Source organism: Harpia harpyja, chromosome Z (genome assembly GCF_026419915.1).
Source record: "Harpia harpyja isolate bHarHar1 chromosome Z, bHarHar1 primary haplotype, whole genome shotgun sequence".
Taxonomy (NCBI): domain Eukaryota; kingdom Metazoa; phylum Chordata; class Aves; order Accipitriformes; family Accipitridae; genus Harpia; species Harpia harpyja.
In genome coordinates this window covers 93084862-93106088 of record NC_068969.1, presented here as the reverse complement: position 1 = coordinate 93106088, position 21227 = coordinate 93084862, and the positions used below count along the sequence as shown (strand labels likewise).

The following is a 21227-nucleotide window of genomic DNA, read 5'->3' as shown; positions in this document are numbered from 1 at the left end:
TCAGTCTATGACTGCAATGAGAGTTTTGCCAGTGTAGAAAAGAGATGGGAACTGTAAGGTTGGATTCTGCTGACGTGGCATTAGACAGAGTACTGTGGTGCCAGTATGAAATACTGGGCCTCCTGGGCAGCATGGCTTGTTCCAGGTCCAAGACACATTGGGACTGCTGGAAGGGCAGACTATGCAAGCATAGGTGTATAAGGAAAAATAAACAGTGTATCTTCCATTTTCTTCCTAGTGCTTAGAACTCTTGTCAGTCAACTTGTTCTTTGCATACAAGCCTTCCCTTTTGTTCCTTGAAGCTTTCCAATAACCAACCAGTAAAAAAGCCCAACAAACAAACCAAAACCAAAACACAACTGTCCTTAGAAGCTGAAAAAGTAGTATTCTATTATGCTTGTAACTAGCTCTCCAGTGTTGCTTCTCCATGTGCTACGATCAGCACACCTTTTCATCAGATCTGGAGAGCAGAAACAGTCACTTACAGTATTACAAACAAAATAGATTGACTATTTCAATAAAATATTTGATGGACACAGGATTTAAAGTTAACTGCAACCCTGCAACTTCAAATACACACATATGGAAACAGAGAGGAGAAACTCTGATGCTTGAAGAAATGTAAGAGTAAGAAAAACCCTCACAGCAAATGGCATCAAAGCAATTGTATAATGGGTTTACAAGTACACACACAACCCTTTCTGGAATTGCAGACTCCTCAATCATTCCAATGGAGATATGGCCTAGATATGGTGAATTTAAGTATACTGCTGTAGCTTTGCTTTTCTTATTCATGTTTTGTGAAATCCTGAGGGTCTTCTGACTAAGGCTGAATGAACACTGAAATAGGGTGAACGGAGTCATGTACCACTGGACTGTGTTTTAACTGCTTTTGGAGCTAGGGCTTTTCCCAGCATCCACAAAATCCCTTATTTTAGTAGTGGAAATATTTTTATTTTTCCTGGTGGAATCTTTACTAGCAATGTTAATTTTCATTGAGCCAATGTATTCCATGTAAATTTTCTCTTAACTTTTCCACAAATGCTCTACAGGATTGGAAGGACATTTGCATGACTGAGCATAACCGGAGCTAACAAATTAGAACTTCAATGTGACTATGTGCTACTGCTTTTTTCGCTATGAGGTACGAACCCATGTGGTGTTGAGAAGCTACAATACACTCTGTGCGTAGATAAATAGTTCATCTATGTAAATTTTATGGGCATTGGCAATTACAACTGGTTTGACACAGCGACGATAATTAAAAATCAAAGAAACACAGGTAGTCTCCTTTCCAGAACCGAGTATGTAGCACTTGAGTATAACACACAGAAGTCACAGTGGCCACATTCATTTCAATATAGAGGTAACCCACCAAAGCCATCCAGATACCGAATGCACAGCCACAGGTGTTGTACCAGAAGGCAATTACAGAGCATAACAGATCCTAATTCTGGTGATACCCGCTAACCATACACTTGAAATGAATGCCAGAATGGTTATTTAATTGTAACTCACAAAAACGGTGAAGGTTGCCAGTAGCTGAGTACCTTGGCTTGAACCAGTACCAGCAAAGCTCAACAGTAGCAGTTACTGTTGGGAAAGGTCCGAGAATACCCATAAAAGCTTTATGGTTCTGCTATTCATTTCCGTACTAGCAATCTGTCAAAAACTGGCTGCAGCCTACAATTTTTCAGGTAAAGTAGCATGTCCACTACTCTCTGGCCTGCCTAGACTCCAGTGTCTCCAGTATGGACCTGAACCTCTTTCATCACAAGTTCCCTGGCAGTGCTGGCTGTTGCTGTGCTTATTGTTCCTCAGGATTTTCCTTTGTCCTGCCTGTGTCTACCACTTCAACAAATCCAGATTACTTCCTTGGTTAGTTTGTTTCTGTGAAATTTCTGTCCTGGTCCAGGGAAGGCTTTGTGTGATGAAGTTAGGGAACAAGTCCTATGAGGAGCGGCTGAGGGAGCTGGGGTTGTTTAGCCTGGAGAAAAGGAGGCTGAGGGGAGACCTTAGCGCTCTCTACAACTGCCTGAAAGGAGGTTGTAGTGAGGTGGGTGCTGGTCTCTTCTATCAAGTAACTAGTGATAGGACAAGAGGAAATGGCCTCAAGTTGTGCCAGGGGAGGTTTAGATTGGATATTAGAAAAAAATTCTTTACTGAAAGGGTTGTCAGGCATTGGAACAGGCTGCCAGGGAAGTGGTTGAGTCACCATCCCTGGAGGCGTTCAAAAACTGTGTAGACGTGGCACCTCAGGACATGGTTTAGTGGTGGACTTGGCAGTGCTAGGTTAACGGCTGGACTCAATGATCTTAAAGGTCTTTTCCAACCTAAATGATTCTATGATTCTATTCTGTGATTCTACGAAGCACTGAAGGGGTCTCTAAGGATGGGCGATGCAAATGACTCTTTCTAGCATGGCAGGTTGTTTTCAGTCTTATAATCAAACTGGTGTTCTGCTGTAGAAATAAAATAGATATGGGGATAGGTTTATTTCCCCCCATTGGCATGGAGTGATTTGTCTTAGCAGCAGTCTTCTGTAAACAGTGCTCAGAAGTGACTGATGTAAGCTGTCCTGAGTTTTATTACCCACGTTCATACAGATCCCACCAATGCAGTACCAGGACACAGTTAACATCATTCAGGCAGTAGACACACAGTGCCATCAAAAGAGGGAGAAAAAGGCAAACCAAGAGCCTGTGACACAGAGTTAAGAGCTCTGAGACAAGTATCTTCTGTAAGTAGAGGGCTTTAATGAAGTGCTTCATTATTTTACAATTTTTCTAGCAGTAACTGAGGTTGACTCAGATTGACAGGATGCCCTTGTGCTCTCTGCTTTCAGGAGGACTCTTCTCAAGTGCAGATGCCATTGTGCCTGTCCTGGTTTCAGCTGAGATAGAGTTAACTGTCTTTCTAGTAGCTGGTACAGTGCTATGTTTTGAGTTCAGAGCGAAGAATGTTGATAACACTGATGTTTTCAGTTGTTGCTCAGTAGTGTTTAGACTAATGTCAAGGATTTTCCAGCTTCTCATGCCCAGCCAGTGAGAAAGCTGGAGGGGCACAAGAAGTTGGCACAGGACACAGCCAGGGCACCTGACCCAAACTGGCCAACGGGGTATTCCATACCATGTGACGTCCCATCTAGTATAGGAACGGGGAAGTGGGGGGCAGGGATTCGCCGCTCGGGGACTGGCTGGGTGTCGGTCGGTGGGTGGTGAGCAATTGCACTGCGCATCATTTGTACATTCCAATCCTTTCATTATTGCTGTTGTCATTTTATTAGTGTTGTCATTATCATTATTAGTTTCTTCTTTTCTGTTCTATTAAACCGTTCTTATCTCAACCCACGGGTTTTGCTTCTTTTCCCGATTTTCTCCCCCATCCCACTGGGTGGGGGGGAGTGAGTGAGCGGCTGCGTGGTGTTTAGTTGCTGGCTGGGGTTAAACCACGACAGTGCCATAAAGGTGGCTTTTAAGGTTGCCAAAGTATCCCAAAGGCTTAGAATTTCAGGGGATTTGTAGATATTCTGTAGTAGTTATTATTCTATTTGCTAGTTAATACAGAGTGCAAAAAACCTCTGGAATATTGTGGTTGCTGCAAACTCCTGTTCCAGGCTGAGTAGCTGTTTATCTTGCCTCTGAAACAGTGTGATACTTTTAAGTGCTGTCTAGCTGCTGCACTGTAGTCTGTCGTTAAGTGTTAAAAAAAAGTGTAAAAAAAAAAAAAATTTCCATGTCCATACTACATTAAAGTATGCAAGAAAAAACATCTACTCTGGATACCAGAAAAAATAGGTATGCACTAACTTTGTGCATGTTTTTAGAGGCCATACTAGAGACTGAATATTACATTACTTTCTCTGTAAATATAAAATGCTAAAACACTGTGACCTGCAGTATAATACTGCATGCTATAAATCACTATGCTTATGTGCTTCCAGGCCGACAGTTAAGTGTCTAAGCTTTTACAATGTCTAAATTCTCACTAATGCTAACAGTGGTCATCTAGAGCTATGTTGACTGGGAAAAGAAAAGAAAAAGAAATTTAAAAATGCTTTGGCTTTTGTGGTCTTGAGCCTTCATAATTGCAATTTCACTCTTAACATAACACATATTGAAGCTAAGAATATTGAAGCTAAGAGCACTACTGAAACCACTTGAACAGTACTATAGCACATGAAATGAAATATCTTACACATTTATTAGTAGAGGTAGGCTTCTGCAGTTGTTATACATCTGTATATGCACACACTTTTTTAAACTGCCTGAATTGGTCAGGCAGTTGGACTAGATGATTGTTGTAGGTCCCTTCCAACTGAACTAAAAATCCCCCTAAAAGAACCAACCAACCAACGAAAAAAACCAAACCACCACAAAAAACTAGTTGCCCCTAATCTGAAGACCTGATCACTATGTGTCTCCTAGTCCTGCGACCCTGAGTAAGTACATTATTCCACCAAAGCCTCCCTTTTGGCTGGATGAAACTGTTCAGCAAGTGTACTCTTCTATTTCTCTTCACATAAAAGGTTCTTTCTTTTCTCTCAAAGGATACATCATGATGGGATGAATTCTTCATTTATATCTAATCTCCATACCAGGATTTTTCATGTATCTCTTATTCTCCCAAATGTACCATTTACAGCCATTATACAAACGGAGAGTGTGGTATTGCTCTGATGAGATCAATTAAGAATTACATATACTGTGAGCTTTCTAACTGGAAGTGGAACACATCTACCCCTTCTATTCAAGGCAAATAGGTCCATGTGTACTTCTAGGGCAATTCTCCTGGCCTGATAAATGGATTTTCTTTAGCAGGATGTCAGCCAATGGCTAATGTCATGGAGACAATACGGGGTCAAAAGCCCAGACTGTCTTTTGAGTTTCAGGTATGAAGGCTACTTCATATACTGAAACTGCTCACAAGCCATTGGTTTGATTCTACTTATTTACTTTATATGTTATACGTAACATAAATAATATGTACTGGTTTGGCAGGTGCAGAGTAAGAAAAAATGAATTCAATGTTTACAAGGATGAGAAAGTTACTGAAGGTGCCAACTGCACCAGGAAAATAAGTCACTCTGACCAGAAGTGAAGTAAATACTGTAGGTAAGGAGCACAGATAATTCTTATATTTGGGAAATGGACAAACTAGGCTGTGTTCACATGACTACTTGATAATGATTTTATATCTTTTGAGGACTTTATTGTCCATAACAGCTTTTCATTTCAGTCCCTCTACTAGATATTGCAAGTAGTGATAGCTCTGCTAATAGCAGGATCATTTGTATTCTCATAAATTCAAATCAGGCAAAGTCACCTGACTGAAGTTAAAAACATGAAGAAAGAGATTTAAGACTGTTCAAACCCTTCAGGTGGTGTTTTGGGTTTGTGTGGCAGGGTTTTGGTGGTGGGGGAGGGGCTGCAGGGGTGGCTCCTGTGAGAAGCTGCTAGAAGCTTCCCTGGCTCCATGTCAGACCTGCCTCTGGCCAAGGCGGACCCAATCAGCGATGGTGGTAGCGCTTCTGGGAGAACAGATTTAAGAAGGGGAACCTGCAGCGGAGAGGGGAGTGGGATGTGAGAGAAACCCCTCTGCGGACAGCGAGGTCAGTGAAGGAGGGGGAGGAGGTGCACCAGAGGAGGGGATGCCCCTGCAGCCTGTGGTGAGATGGCAGGCTGTCCCCCCCCCCAGCCCATGGAGAGGAGCGGGGGAGCAGATGCCCACCTGCAGCCCAGGGAGGACCCCACACTGGAGCAGCATCTTCAGATGCCCCCGAAGATGGCCATGACTCCATGGGAAAGCCCGCGCTGGAGCAGTCTGTGACTGAAGGACTGCAGCCCGTGGAAAGGACCCACGCTGGAGCAGTTTGTGAAGAACTGCAGCCCGTGGGAAGGACCCACGTTGGAGAAGTTCACAGAGGACTGTCTCCCGTGGGAGGGACCCCACAGTGGAGCAGAGGAAGAATGAAGAGTCCTCCCCCTGAGGAGGAAGGAGCGGCAGAGACACTGTGTGATGATCTGAGCACAATCCCCATTCCCTGTCCCCCTGTGCTGCTGGTGGGGAGGAGGTAGAGAAAACCGGGAGTGGAGTTGAGCTGGGAACGGGGGAAGGTGTTTTAAAATTTGGTTTTACTTATTATCCTGTTTTGATTTTAGTGATAGTAAATGAAATTGATTTTGGTTTTTCCCCAAGTTGAGTCTGGTTTTTGCCTGTGACCATAATTGGCGAGTGATCCCTCCCTGTCCTTGTCTTGACCCACAAGCTTTTCTTTATATTTTCTCCTCATCCCACAGGGGCCGGGGGCGGGGGGGAAGAGTGAGCGAGTGGCTTCGTGGCACTTTGTTACCAGCTGGGCTTAAAGCATGACAGGTGGTCCAGGGAGTGCTCCTGTTACCCCTTCTTTCAATGAGCAGAGGTAACAAGGGAGAGTGGTAACAGGTACATTGCTTTGTGGCAAAACAATGCATTTTAAGTAAGTGATAAATAAAAACAATGCAAAACCCACAGTGAAATGCAGATTGGTTCCTGCCAGTCCTAACAGACATAGAGAGATATAAATAAAGAGAAAGTGAATATAAATAAGGAAACTGCATAAAAGAGGTTTTGTTATGGGGCCTTACTAAATCAGTCAAGGGGGGGGGTATATGCAATTTCTTTGAGCTTTTTGTAAGCATGGCTATTCTATAATTCATACTGCCTAATATGCATGGAAATATTTGTGTGAATGTGAATCGTCCTTCACTTTTAATGAGAGAATTTTAAAAGCTGTCCATCTAAGGAGCCTCTGGTGCTTACAGTTCAGTTGAACAATTTCTCCACAAAATAATTTTAATAAAATGCTCCATAAACTAGAGACAACAAAAAACTGGGTCTTCTACAATAACTGCAAACCATTAATGCCTAGAGAGTTCATGGGTGAGAAGCTGCTGTGTGCTAGAAAACCAGTTCAGTCTCCTTGCACTGTGTAGATACATGATGGAGTCGCACAGACAGCATATTAATGAAGACCATTTTATCCCCTATATTCCAATGACGACTCCTCTATGCAAGCTTTGGAGGGATGACTAACTGAACTATCCACCTCTTGAAGTCTGTTCAACAGATATTGTAATTGCGTGCAGTGTGACATCGTACCTGCAACTGCATCTCGTAACAGAACATGAATGGATTTCTATGTCTGTGTAGATAAATGCAGGAAGAAATAGCCTTAATTTAATGCAAGTAAAAACTCCATACTAATAACGATACTTATTATCATCTTCATTTACACAGCAATATTCATCTATGATGAATAAAGGTGTAAAGATCTAAGATGTAAAGCACTTGATAGTGCTTTACATAGATGGATAAGCATAATTTTCTATTCCTAAATTCAAGGCTTTTCACTCTTCTCTTTGGCCAGCTTTGACCAACTGGAGAGCTTCTTTGGAGTGGTAGACACTTTTGCTGGAATTTTTACTGAAGAACTTACTTATCAGATCTGAAAATCAAGAGCAAGAGGTACCTAACTGGAAGGTTTTTTCATACAGTTCCCTGAAAGTTTTGCCTGTGTGAAGACAGTAGGACTTTCCACAGAATGAATGTGGTGAAATAGCTAATCTAATTATATAATCAGTCTATTTCACCAAGGAAGCTTATTGAAGCAGAGACTAACTACTGGCACAAGCTTACTGTCCTATGTGGTCTTAATGGCTCCATTCAAGCATGAGAGGTTTTGGAACTTGATTTTATGGTATGGGAAATTATGAAGATGCTTCAGTTCGAATTGACTTGTCCCATCAAAGTTGGTCCAGATGGCAAAAACACTACTTGGCTTTGTTTGAGGTAGTCTTGGGGAGCAAACAAAACCTGATGCTTAGTTTGTGCTGGCTTACTGCTTAGTTCCATTTCCAGATGAGGACGAGCAGCTCTTGCAGGCAGCTTCAGTGTTGGACTCATCAGGGCTTTCTGGCTGAACTCCATGCTGGTGTAGTCACTCAAGAGTGGTATTGTAATGGAAATGATTCCTTCTTCTTCACTTGTAACTCCTTCTTCAGGGATTTCTTCATGCCTTAGGCTTTTGTCTATGTTATTGCTAGGTTCTTCTGACTGGCCAGCGTCACACTTGCTGTCTTCTCTACCATTTGTAACGAGATCTATCTTCAAAGGAGCCTTTGACTCATGCTCTATGACATAAAGGCTGGTGGTATCATTGTCTGACAGGGCCTGAAGCAACGACCTTGAAACGGGTTTCCAATTAGTCTGCAAGACAAAACAAGGAGAAAGAATAATTTTAGCATCATACTTTTGCAAAGTGCAATTGGCAATTTACTGAAATACATAACAAAAAAATGAAGGTAGGAGTCAGGCAGCCTGGTCCTGCCTATATAATATGCTAACTAGTCTATTTTATCTCATCTTCATTGGTTTTAGAAAGATGAATGAAAGTATTTATTTCCCTAATTCAGAGGGCCATCTTCTCCTCTCCTACAGTATTTAAGCAAAGTTTTTCTTGCTTTTATGTGTAAATGGGACAAAACATAATGGTGCTAAAATGTAGGCTTCACTATGTGCTATTCTGAGACCCACAGCTTTCAAAAAGTTTAACAAATGTGTTACTATAAAAAGGCAGCAGCTTGAATTGAATAGCAGCCAAACAAGTTTTAGCTATCAGCTGCTGCAAGCAGTTTCTTATTCAACTTAATGCCATGTTGTGATCTAAGTATACCTTGGGTTACAAGTTTTTGCAAATTCTGGATGATTAAATGGAGAACAGTTTGTAACTTCAAGCATCCTTCTATTCCACTTAAATTGTTCTGCTGGATTTGCCCACTTTTACCAATATTTTAAATTATGGCCAGATTGGTATGTTCTCTGGTATAACTATTAGCTTTTTTTTTCCCCTCTCCTCAGTTGCTCTAAATTTGTTTAAACTGTTATGGTTCTTTTGCAAGAAATAAATAAGTGTGTATTGTTTTTTCTTTCTTCTTACAATTTGTGTTCTGACTTGGAAATGAGTATGCTATTCTTCGAAATCTCAGCAACCCTGCATAAAATACCTCTAGTTTTCTCTTGTGATGGGATGAGTAGATGCCTCTGCATGGTCAGCTTTTGCCTTCTTTTGAATAAAGATCTCTGTGATATGTACCTTCATTATCATATTTATTGTGAACAGCAGCCTGACCAAATCTACACCTACCAAATCTAAAATAAGCTCTATATGAGCTTCTGCCTGAAAGAGGCACTAATAGGTGAAAAAGCAGCATCATCTTTGAAGAATCTTGTCTAAACGTGAAGAACAGGACACCGATGGTGTGGCTGGCTGGTCATGTTAGTCTCCATAGTTCATTTTTGTGGCCTCTGTGTGCTGACTGAATTGAGAGTGTCTCCAGTTCCTCCTGCTGCTCTGCACCATGGGATGTATCATTGCCTTAGGTTGTAATAAAGAATGCTCTGTCTGGATTTAAAGTACAAATTCTCGGGCCACCTATCTGGACTATATATGTATTTCTGTCAAGAGCTGCTACATCACTCAGCTAACCTGATGGGGTTCAGTCTTGAAACCTACAAATAGAATAAATATATGGAATATAGTAAGATTTACTCCTTGCCTCCGTTTTACAGTGCTCATTTGGGGAATACCTTTCTCCACATTTCATGAACTGTTTGTAATATCAGATTACTTCTAGGCAATATATCTGGTAACTGCTTTAGTGTACTGTCTGTTCACATAGAGGTTTTTCTGCCTTCCCCCAAACCCTTATCTGACATCTGTTATTTCCATTTCTGCCATGTTATCAACATTACAGGTTTTGTCTACCAGGCTTGGCTAATACAGGCTTCATTTCCTTTTATAGTTGCTTTGCCCCTGCAGAAACAGTTAAATGCCATTTTAAATAGTTATATTTTGCTTTTGAAGTATTTATGTCAAAGTGGCACTCTAGTTCATAGAACCTATTTGTCCTTTCTATAACACGCAGCCTCAATGTATTTCACTTGCACTTCTTCACAATGCAAATTATTCTTTGAAGTTATTAGGTTATTTTGGCTGGTAGTTCTCACTCCTTTCTTGCTGAACTCCTATCCTGCAGTTCAACTCCACCTAAGCTTATTATTACATTGAAACAGCTTCAGGTCTTGTGCTTTCTTTAAGGGAGAAATTCCCCAAATGCTGAATATACTAGATTCCTTTTTTGCCTTTAAGAAGTCTTACTTCAAACAAGTATTGAATCACACTTTCTAAATGCTTGGTGGAGAAGAAGCAAGAGGATTAGGTGGAGTTATTTTTACTGAAGTGGTCAGTGAGGGACATCTGAATCCCAGAACTGACAACTGGAAGTTGCCTGGTGCTAGTAAGCAGATCAATTTTTTTAACTGAACAAAACAGTGAAACTGCAATCTTCTAACAGCATCACTTTAGAAACTCTGACTTTGTACAGCTGTACAGTTGTACATCTGATCCTCCTTTGTTCAGCACTATCTGGCTTTGGTAAAATGACTATCTGATACTACCTCTGAGCTCACCACTTCTTTATCTACATTTAAGTGGAAGAAAGCAAGCAAGGAAGTCCTCATCTGGAATATGAAAGTTCATACTTTTCTGTTGAAGGAAGCAACGCTGATGTTCAGCAAAACCTTTGATTACCACCAGCAGCCTGCCAGGGTCTTCTGACATGTCATTGCTGATGATTTCATTCTGTGTCCTAGATTTGGACAGTGTCTGGCTTGTAGACACCTTCCAGCTTCTGCCTGATCTTTGACTAAATAAATAGAAGTCTGCTTTGTTAAAGATCACAAGTTGGCTTGAGAAACTAGGTCTATGAGTAACAAATTAAGTTCAGGTCTGCCAGAAAAATCAAAGCGATTTAAAAAAGAAAGCAGTACAAGTTCCTGCTCCAAAAACGCGATGGTTGGCAGTCTGAGACTTGGGAGATAAACTGAGGTGTCCTAGAGGAAGGACTTTTGGTATCAGGTGTCAGCAAAACTGCAGCAGAATCTTGTTTAAAAGCAGGGAGGTAAGGGGACAAAGATGCAAATAAGTCCACCAATAGGCAAAAGTGAATAACATGGTCCCCAGCAGCCTCCTTCTAACACCTGATTTCCAGGCGCTTCTTCAGTCCTGAAATTCAGGTATCCTTACCAAAGCATATGGGAAAGCCGTGGGCAAGATCTGAACATGCTGCTGAACCTTGGTGCCTGTTGACTAGTGGGTACTCCTCAGCCAGCTACCAGCTGACCAGCCAGAGCCCCTGGATTGCTCTGGTGGTGGGTAGAGACTGAGTGAGGAGCAGATTTCAGAAAACACCATATACAAGGCCTCCATCATGAGACTTCTGTGGAGTTAGGCCACGATGTGTTACTTTGTATTTTGAGTAACTTGTACTTAATAATCAGTTCCAGCTGGTGAAAACTGACTAGATATAAAAACTTAATTTCTCTCTTCAGACTCCATCTACCCTGATTCAACTTTGTTTTGTTCTTTTAACAACGATACCTTTAAATACACTCTATAATATTCTCAGAAAAGTCTGAGAACCTTTATTAAATTAAAAAGCGTATATAGCCTCTGCCTAAACAACAACGCTTCCCCATCTTACATTTCTAATGTTACCCTAGCTTCCTAGCTGTTGATACTACACATTTACTAGGGTGAAGTGTGAAAAGACTAATAACTAGCATTACTGATTCCTACTGATCAGTAGGAAAGATCTCCCTTGTCTATTTTTTCATACCATCAGAAGAGTACTTGCCATATCTTGGAGTGCACTGCTGTTTCTTGGACTTGGTACACTAGGCCAGCATGATATTTTCAGCCTGTAAAGAAATATTCTAAATTTATTGTCAGGTTAAATGACTGACATTTCCTATGCATTTAAATTAACTACCATTTATACATAGCATTTTCTTGGTATCTTCATGACGATCAAAACAAGACATTCTACAATGACTATGAAGCATAATGCCAATTAAAAACTGAAGACCAAGCTTGGTAGTCTACACTGAAATGCTGAGTTAGAGACAATTAGCATCTTTGTTTAAGGACAAAGGAGCTGTGACAGGAGCTGGTAACGTTGTCTCTTTCTCTGTGTTTAATCATTGTATACTCCTAATTCACTACCATTTCCACAAACCCTCCATCTTCCTTGAGGACTCTTGGACACATAGGAGAAAGTTTGTTTTAGTAAGTATTTGCTCCTGGGCTTTTATCTAGAAGTTTACTTTCCCTCAAAGAGCAAGCTATTGCTGTTTTTAGCTTCTGTGCAATGACACCAGTGGCCTGGAAGAGGTGCTCCCTGGGACCCACAGACCAGAACGGGGTACAAGACAGCTCCTGCTCTTTCCCAATTGTTTTGAGTTTGGTTCTTTCTGGGAGCTATTATATACAGTACCTCACTGTTTCACCTGACATGAACCTGAACACACCTTTGCTAAAAACTCACACCAGCTGTTTCTGCTGTAGTGGAAGGGGTTTGTAATGTAGAGCTGAGTTTGCTAATTGAGCTGTTCAAATGGGTTTCAGCTGGCTAGTAAGCAGATCAATTTCTTTAACTGAACAAAACAGACCACAGGTCCACAGACCTCTCCTCAGAGCCCTTTTTTTCAAGCTTCTTCCTCGCGCCCAGGGGCTCAGAAATAACAAAACAGGCAACAAGCTGCTATGCTCTCCAGTCTCTCTGGGCAACCACCACCATGGGGACCACCTCAGCCATTGTCCTCCCTGGCCCTTCCCGAGAAGGCAGGCTGTAATGGTGGCTTGCCTGTCTCTCCCGCCACCCTGGGATGCTGGTGCTAGCCCCAGGCTGGCAGGGGCCAGCTGTGATTTCCCTGTGGAGGGGCAGTAGTGGGGTGGAATGGAAATTTCAAAAGGAGTTTCTGCTGAGCTGACTGATCCTACTGGCATCAGTCACCCCTGACTGCTCATCACTGGCTCCTGGGGGAGCAGAGGGAGACTGTCTCTTGGCATTTTTGAACTGATCACCTCCCTATCAGCAGCTGCTCTCAGAGCACCCACTGGTGAGCTTTGGGCAATGACTCACCTCCATAGGAAAAAAACTCAACACAGCTGTCAGAGACTGTGGGAGGTTATGTAGCCCATTACTCTGCCTTAGTGTTGGTTTCTGTGTTGTCTGGTTTTCAAATTAAATCTAGACTTCATTAGCTGTAAGGTACTTTGCCTCTGTTTATGCTGTGGTTTGAGGTAAAACCTGGGGCTGTAGAGTTATTGGGTCTCCTTGCTGCTCCTATGAAGATAGGTGTTTGGCTGGCTGGGGAGTCCTTTTTTACAAATGACACGGGCAATTGAGATGAGGGGATCCTTGGAAACCTTCATCTCTGTTCCAGATGTTCAGTACTACTACATATTTAATGGCTGTTTTGTAGTGCCACACTGAGCTTCTGTGTGCTGTTTTTTTAGTTCTCAAAAAATTCTTTCCTAATGGGCCAAAACAATGAAGTATGATCTTAGGTTTAACACAATGAAGTTTGCTCTAGGTCAAAACTTCTGTGTAGGTCTCAGAAGTTCTTATCAAAAAGGCTGGATCAGATAAAAAACAACTTAAAGTAAAATCTGAAAAGTAAAATGCACAGGAGACTTAATGTGGAGTGTGGTCTGTTTCCCAATGGCAAGGGCAGGAGGTTAGCCTGATGCATAAGCTAAAGACAACTATGTTGTGCTGTACGGCTTTCAAGTCATGGGTTGTATGGTCTGTTCTGTTCTTTAGCAGCTGTGCTTTCAGCTTCTGAGGCTGGTGCTTTGTAAAAAGGAGAAAAAGGGTGGGTAGTGTTCTAGGATATTATAATAGTAATATGAATGGTTGTATGCAACTAGGTTTATCAGAAAATGAATATTAGAACTCATTAATATGCAAGCCATTTTTCTTTTAGTGGTAGTGTATTTCCCTAACATTGTACCTCAGATTAATTTGAGGCGGGTGTGCTTTACTACTGCAGAGAACAATTTCTCCTAAAATAACAGGACCTCATCCATATCTTACAGGCACCCTTGTTTTTCTCTCTTCTTCCTATTCATCCATTCATTACTCCTTCTCATTATGTGCTTATGTGCATAATTTATACAGTTAACATCCAAATGTCCTTGCAGGAATCTGCTTTGATGGCAACATCAATTTGTGTATGCTGCTAGAATTTATTTTTGTATTTCAATAGAAGAGACATGATTATCAGTTGGGAATGAAAGAGCAAAATAATCAAATGCATGCTTTTTCTGTATATATAACCTATTTTCTACTGTAAGAAATGGTCCTTGCCCTCTTCAAGGGTGTTTGAGACAGGAGGTAGTCAGATAACTGTATCAAAACCAAAATATTATAGATTCTTGACAAACTACTTTAATCAGTTTATAGTGGTTTGTAATTGCTCTCACTGTGTAAATGAGCGGGGTGGCTTTTGTGTTGTGTGCTTTTTGAGTTGCGTTGCTTTTAATGCCAAAAAAGGCCCAGTGTTATGAATCTCAGGGTTAAACAAAACAGAAATGCTGCTAACAGTTTCAGCCAATATTACCTTCTTACCTTTTAAGCACCAGAGAACAAGTGAGAGGTGCAAAAACTAGAATGAACATCATGCTGAAGGTAAGGCCAGTCACAAGACCTTCAAATTCTCCTTTATCTGATGGGAAACAGAGAGACTGAATCAGACTTATGGTATCAAGTATAGAAAGGCTATATTGTCTCTGCAAGAGAAACATTTCAAACAGAAGTCAAGTCAAAATTTACACATATTCTGGGATTCCTGTAAGTGAAATCTAGTGAAAACAACACCTGGGATTTCTGGGGGGTTCTGAGGCTTTCAGGTTTGTATTTTTAAGATATCTAGATATGCACGCTGAATTCTTAAATCCACCACCCAAAGATAAACACTTTATAACAAAAGAAGTATTCCTACTCCCCATGCTATTACGTGAGCTCTAGCTTGTTTAATGGATCAGGACCCTGATGCAGGTCTGACTTCATAAGAAACCATTTGAGTGAAAGTGGCTTTTAAACTGTTTCGGGTTTTACTAGTAGGGTTTGGTTTTCTTCTGGTGAGATCCCACCTGGTCCTGAAAACAATAGTATGGTTTGTGTACTTGGTAGGTGCCATGCTTCACCTGTTAGGAACGTTAGGACAATTTTATCTGCAGTCAGCCATTTGTCAACTCTTGCTGCGAATCTACATTAACACCTGCTTGAGATACTTGTGGTAAGTATCACTGCCACCACCGCCACCACCGAAGCCACCCTCCCAACCCCCCGAAGGAGACAGAGTGCTTGAAAGGTTAATGAAGGTTGATAAAGTGCTCAGGCAGTGGGAGCAGTGCTGCTAACACAGGAACCAAAGCAGTCTGTGATGTGAAGAGTGGGTTGGGGTTGAGGTGTTCTTTAAAGATAGCTAAATCAAAAGTTTCAAAATAGCACCAGGAAAGTGTGGTCAGTACATGATTGTGTTGCTGATACTGACAAACCATATTTGCAAAAAGGCTTGCTTTTTCTTTTCCTACCCACCTGCCAATAAAAAATTATTTTTTTTAAGAACAGACAGCTACTTGATTTTGCTTAAAAAGGTATTCGAAAAGCTGCAAATTGCTTTGCTGCTGAAAAAGGTTTTTATGACAAAGAAACCTGAGGTTCTTCTAATGGATTAAGTAACCTGTGAAATGCTGCAGAGGGGAGAAATAGTAAATGTAATGTTTAAATTCAATGTAATCACTTGATTTTTTAAAATGTTGCATTAAATTAACTCTGCATTTTTGTTATTTTCCTGAAAAATTCAATCCTATCCAAGGATTTCAAGGAAGATTTTAAATTTCTTTCCTTTTTCTCTCTGATTCATGCTTTTGACTATTCAGTTGTTTGTGTTTATAACTCCTTCACTTAATACAAAAAAGCTGTAGTGGAGAGAATACTTTTGCATACTTCTGTCTCTCAATTTCACAGGTTACTTTTCCTGTGGCTGACACTATCTTAGCCTGCTCTTTTCTTTTTTTATTTAGAAAGCTTCAATTGAGTGAAGCTGTGGACAAACCAAAAAAGGGTCTACTGCAGTGTTAGATTTAGTTTAACTGATAAGGTGTTAAAAATGGTTGAGAGACCATGTTTAGCCAACCCTATATGATTACAACATATGAGACTTTATAAATGTAACTGTATTGACCTTCTTAGCCTATCCAGGCACATTTGAAAAAACCAAGCTTTTACCAGCGAACTCTACGACCTGTTACATAAAATCTGCTTAAACTATTAGAAAACAAAAGATACTTTGATGAGCTAGCTGTCACCCACAATAGGAGCAACTGAAAGAGACTTTTTTTTTTTTGTTACAGTTAATAGCTCAGGGGTCTAACTGGAAACCAGTTTTACATGATTGCTTAGGATTTTGCCAAGAGCAAAGACTACTGAACTTAACTAGTCACAGGCAGAATATTTAAACTGCTGAAATCTATGATAGGACTCAGCAATAAATAAATATATGTGCATGTAGCTAACATAAGAAGGTCAGAAAATGTTTCAGAGATGAGGAGCCCTAGCTAAGTCTTCACTGCATGTTAGGTAATGAAATACAGGCAGAGCTGTTCTATGATGCATAGTTTACCTCTAACAAAGGAACAATTTTGTGTGTTTGCTATCAGTAACTAAGGATTGAATAATAAATCTTGTGCATGAGCACTTTGTTACTCCTTGAAAAGCAGGAAAGGGTAGAGAATAATCCCATATATAGTGCAAGGATTGATGCTGGGTAACACAGATGCATAGAGCTTCCACAGTACTGTATTTTGGAGTGCTGAAAGGCTGTGAAAGAGTTGGAGGTCCTTCGCCAGCTTTAGTGAATCCTGAAATCTGTACACGGTAGATGGTTTTTTCCTTCAGTCCGGTAAGATGGTAACTTGTGGTAGAAGAATTGAGAGTAACAGCTGAAATGCAAGAGAGTTTGGGGAAGGAGACGATTAGCCAACCCTATATGATTACAATATATGAGACTTTATAAATGTAACTGTATTGACCTTCTTAGCCTATCCAGGCACCTTTGAAAAAACCAAGCTTTTACCAGCGAACTCTACGACCTGTTACATAAAATCTGCTTAAACTATTAGAAAACAAAAGATACTTTGATTAGCTGTCACCCACAATAGGAGCAACTGAAAGAGACTTTTTTTTTTTTGTTACAGTTAATAGCTCAGGGGTCTAACTGGAAACCAGTTTTACATGATTGCTCAGGATTTTGCCAAGAGCAAAGACTACTCTTTGGAGTACTCTTTCCTCTTGTGGAGGAAGCCACACCGTGCAGATGTTCTCTGGATGGGTACAAGATTTCTCCAAAATACTTACGTACATTTTAAATCCAGAGTTAAAAAGCATGAGCTTTTAACACACCAAGGATGTTTCAGTGGTGAGTGCAGAAGGCTATGTATACTGCATGACAGGAAAATACACCTAACACACCGAACAGTGATTTTCATGCTGGCTGTAACAGCTGACATAAGGACTAGACCCTGTCACATGCTTTACCCTCACTACAGTAGTCAGTAGGTATTCACCTCGATTAATACCAGTGCTATTACTCATCGCTCAGTACAGAAAAAGGACCATGCATTCTGCTTCGCCTACTTTCAGCTCAACCTTTCTTTTCTGATGGTGCAGTGACTTTTCCCCTGGCCAGAATAATGCAACCAATGATGCTGTAGTATGCCTTTAATGGGGCAGAAATTACTTTTCAAGTTTGCCACTGAGAATTTAAGATCTTCATAGAAGTGGAAATGGTGCTGTAGCCTATAGGCTTCCTTCCCCCAGATTCTCCAATAAAATTATTCTTCCTGCCTGGAAAACATGGCAATTGGGTGTCGTGTCACCACTGCACTGACTGATTAGGGCAGAGGGAAAAAAAAAAAAAAATTAAGACCAGTCCTGGACACTCCCCTTCTGTCTCCTCTTGTGCTGACAGGTAGTTGGGGTGGAATAGAGCCCCCTGAAGATGGTGCCAAACTTCCTGCTAATGCTGTGTACTTGAAGCTTTTGTTACTTTTTATGGTCCTGTAAAGGCATAGGCCAACATGAACTATAGAACCCTTGCTATTCTCCTTTGTCAGGTCTTAGGTACTATTTGTCTTCCATAACACGTCTTTAATTTTATTTGAAAGTCAGTGTGTGCACAGTTAATTTATTAATATTTATGGCAAGAAGAATTTCCACTGCAGACCAAAAGAAAAATGTTTATCAAAAGAAGTATGGGGATTTTTTTTGAAAACTGAAGTGTTTTGGGCTCACAACTTCATTTATTTCACTGTGTAGAGGGTTCCTCCTTTGTAGCTAAACACAAAAGCTATCAATTTAAGAAAATGTTTCTAAAAATGAAATTAATAATAGTGTCTTTGAAAACAGGTAAGAAATACAAACTGTATTCCCTGCTAATTGAGTTCAAAAAAGAAATACATAATTTCTTAAGTCCTATAGAAAGGCTCAGAGTCAAGCTTGGCTGAATTGCAATGAAACATAAAAGTACTGTGACTGAAATCTTAATACCTCAGAAATACTGAAAACGTACATCTTCCTTTCAGTATTACTAGGGAATTCTGCAGTAGTCTTAGAACTCTAAGTTTTAAGGAAATATTTTCTTATCAATATTTAATTTGACATGATACCCGGAAAATTCTAGGTATTCATAGGACCATCTAGAGCATTAAAACTCTAACCAGGACCTGACCTTTGAGAGTGCTCAGTTCTCACAGAAATCTAAGTAACTCAGTAGTGTGCTGCAACAGCACTTAATGGTCTGTGTGAAGCCTTTCTGTTGTGGCTTTAAGCTGCTGCTTTGTTCTGAGCAACAGTGACTTACCCAGAGACTTCTTCCTCGATGAATCTGTGTAGCTGATTCTGTATCCCTGGAGAATGCCCAAACAGTCTTTGGCAGCTATTTTGGTCCACTTCACAAGCGCAGAATGCTTTGTGATATTGAGAATTGTCACATTAGCGGGACCTGACCTAGGAACTTAAAAATCAGATAGTAATTCAAGTTCTGCATCAATACTTATGCAACAGACATACAAGACTGAAACCTAGCTGCTTCCTAGAGAGCTCCTTGCCTGATTCTAATTGTCATAAATATAACATAAAGGATGGAAGAGAAAGGAGAAATCCCATAGAGTAAAAAAACTTCACCTTAAGCAATACCAAAGTAGGTAGAAATTGTGACTGTCTCATTAGAAACACTTTTACTCCAATAGCCACAGCTGTACTCATTGCAACTGGCAATATAAAACACTACCGAATTGGGATTAGAAAATCTGACTTTGGCCACAGTTAAATTTGAGCTACACGGAGTAGTAACTCTGAGACCCTCTTTCTGTTATTTTGGTAATGTCACGTGTAATAACAATATTTCTGTGGACTTGTCAGTAAGGAACAACATTCAGGTCATTCACTGCCAGTGCGTAACTGCTAGGACCAAAGGCAATGCTAACAGGAGAATGCTGTTAAGTCACCTTCAAAAGAAACTGTGTAGGATTCTTTTTATTGCTGCAGATAGGAAACAAGAAGAAATATAAGGCATGAGGTTATATAAAGGGGAGGAATACCTCCTTCAACTGAGTAAAAGTGGGTCACTCCAAAAGTCTTTTCATGTCTTGTGAAACTTTCACACTGACACACATCGGATGCATGTACCATTATTTTGTACAACTTATATGGCTGAAAATTGTCTGGAAAACAAATAAAGGTACATCAGGGTTTACTGAAAAGTTATAAATTATAAAAAAGGGGAGGAGAGACAACATTATAGCTTTTCTGTATAGTTTTTACTTTCTGAAATTCAAAGCATAGTGTAAGTTTACAGTGCTTTACACTGAGTACAAAATACGTGCATCCTTCTTCTCTAGACGCTTAATACAAACTATTTCAAAAGCAGAACAAGACATAACACGGGTTTGCTTTTAAAAGATGCCAGATCTGCTTATAGTTTCCCTCTGGAAGGCTTGAGCTGCTGAAGGAGAAGTAGGGAACTGAAAAGGCTGTAGGTGTTCCTTAGTCAAGGACAGATATTTCCCCCTTGGCTAGCATATTTAAAAACAAGCAAAACAACTAGATGTAATGTGGCAGTGCAGATGCTGCAGAAGGACCAAGGAAAAAAGTGCATTCATTTACAGAATTCTGAAGCTAAATGTTCTCTACTGCACAGAAAAGCCACTCCTGAACAGCCTTTGCACGAGTTACTGTCGTGGTTTAACCCCAGCCAGCAACTAAACACCACGCAGCCGCTCACTCACTCCCCCCCACCCAGTGGGATGGGGGAGAAAATCGGGAAAAGAAGCAAAACCCGTGGGTTGAGATAAGAACGGCTTAATAGGACAGAAAAGAAGAAACTAATAATGATAATGACAACACTAATAAAATGACAACAGTAATAATGAAAGGATTGGAATGTACAAATGATGCGCAGTGCAATTGCTCACCACCCGCCGACCGACACCCAGCCAGTCCCCGAGCGGCGATTCCCCGCCCCCACTTCCCAGTTCCTATACTAGATGGGACGTCCCATGGTATGGAATACCCCGTTGGCCAGTTTGGGTCAGGTGCCCTGGCTGTGTCCTGTGCCAACTTCTTGTGCCCCTCCAGCTTTCTCGCTGGCTGGGCATGAGAAGCTGAAAAATCCTTGACTTTAGTCTAAACACTACTTAGCAACAACTGAAAACATCAGTGTTATCCACATTCTTCGCATACTGAACTCAAAACATAGCACTGTACCAGCTACTAGAAAGACAGTTAACTCTATCCCAGCTGAAACCAGGACAGTTACCTATATGAATTTAATCAAGATTTTTGATGACTGTCCTGTAAAGTGATCCCTGGCTGCAGCTCATCATGCCTAGCTTGGTAAGAATAATAATAGAGTTGAGAACTTAGGCTTTGACAAGGACAGCCATTGGGATAAAAAAAAAATAATCTAAGGGAGACTGTAACAGAGCAGTTTATATTTAAAGTTAAGTTTACCTAGGGACAAGGGTCAGTACAAGCCAGTAGTGTATAGGTCTGCCTGGAATGTGGGCAAGGAGAGACATCAGACTGGCAACAGCAGCATAGCTGCATTTCTTGCCCAGCTGTGACCAGAAGAATCCTACCAAAAACTCTGCTTTTTATCTGCCTTGGTGTTGCTAACAATTAGGTGACGTCTCAGCACTGGACAAAGATAAGAGTTGCACTTATCTGGATCTTCAGTTTGCTCTTAAAAACAGAATGAAAATCCTACCCTCCCCAATC

General features: G+C 40.8%; 1 protein-coding gene across 1 annotated transcript in view; it reads right to left on the bottom strand.

The window, feature by feature from the left end:
• Positions 1–6400: 6400 nt before the first annotated feature.
• Positions 6401–21227, bottom strand: part of LOC128137804 (interleukin-31 receptor subunit alpha-like) — a 31051-nt gene continuing 16224 nt past the window's right edge. Inside the window, exons 8-13 of the mRNA XM_052778999.1 lie at positions 19550–19672; positions 18811–18963; positions 16748–16891; positions 14514–14610; positions 11736–11799; positions 6401–8247 (exon numbers count right to left, since the gene is read on the bottom strand). Of these exons, the coding sequence (XP_052634959.1) occupies positions 7762–8247; positions 11736–11799; positions 14514–14610; positions 16748–16891; positions 18811–18963; positions 19550–19672 (1067 nt within the window). The 3' untranslated portion in view covers positions 6401–7761. The remainder of the gene's footprint in view (positions 8248–11735; positions 11800–14513; positions 14611–16747; positions 16892–18810; positions 18964–19549; positions 19673–21227) is intronic.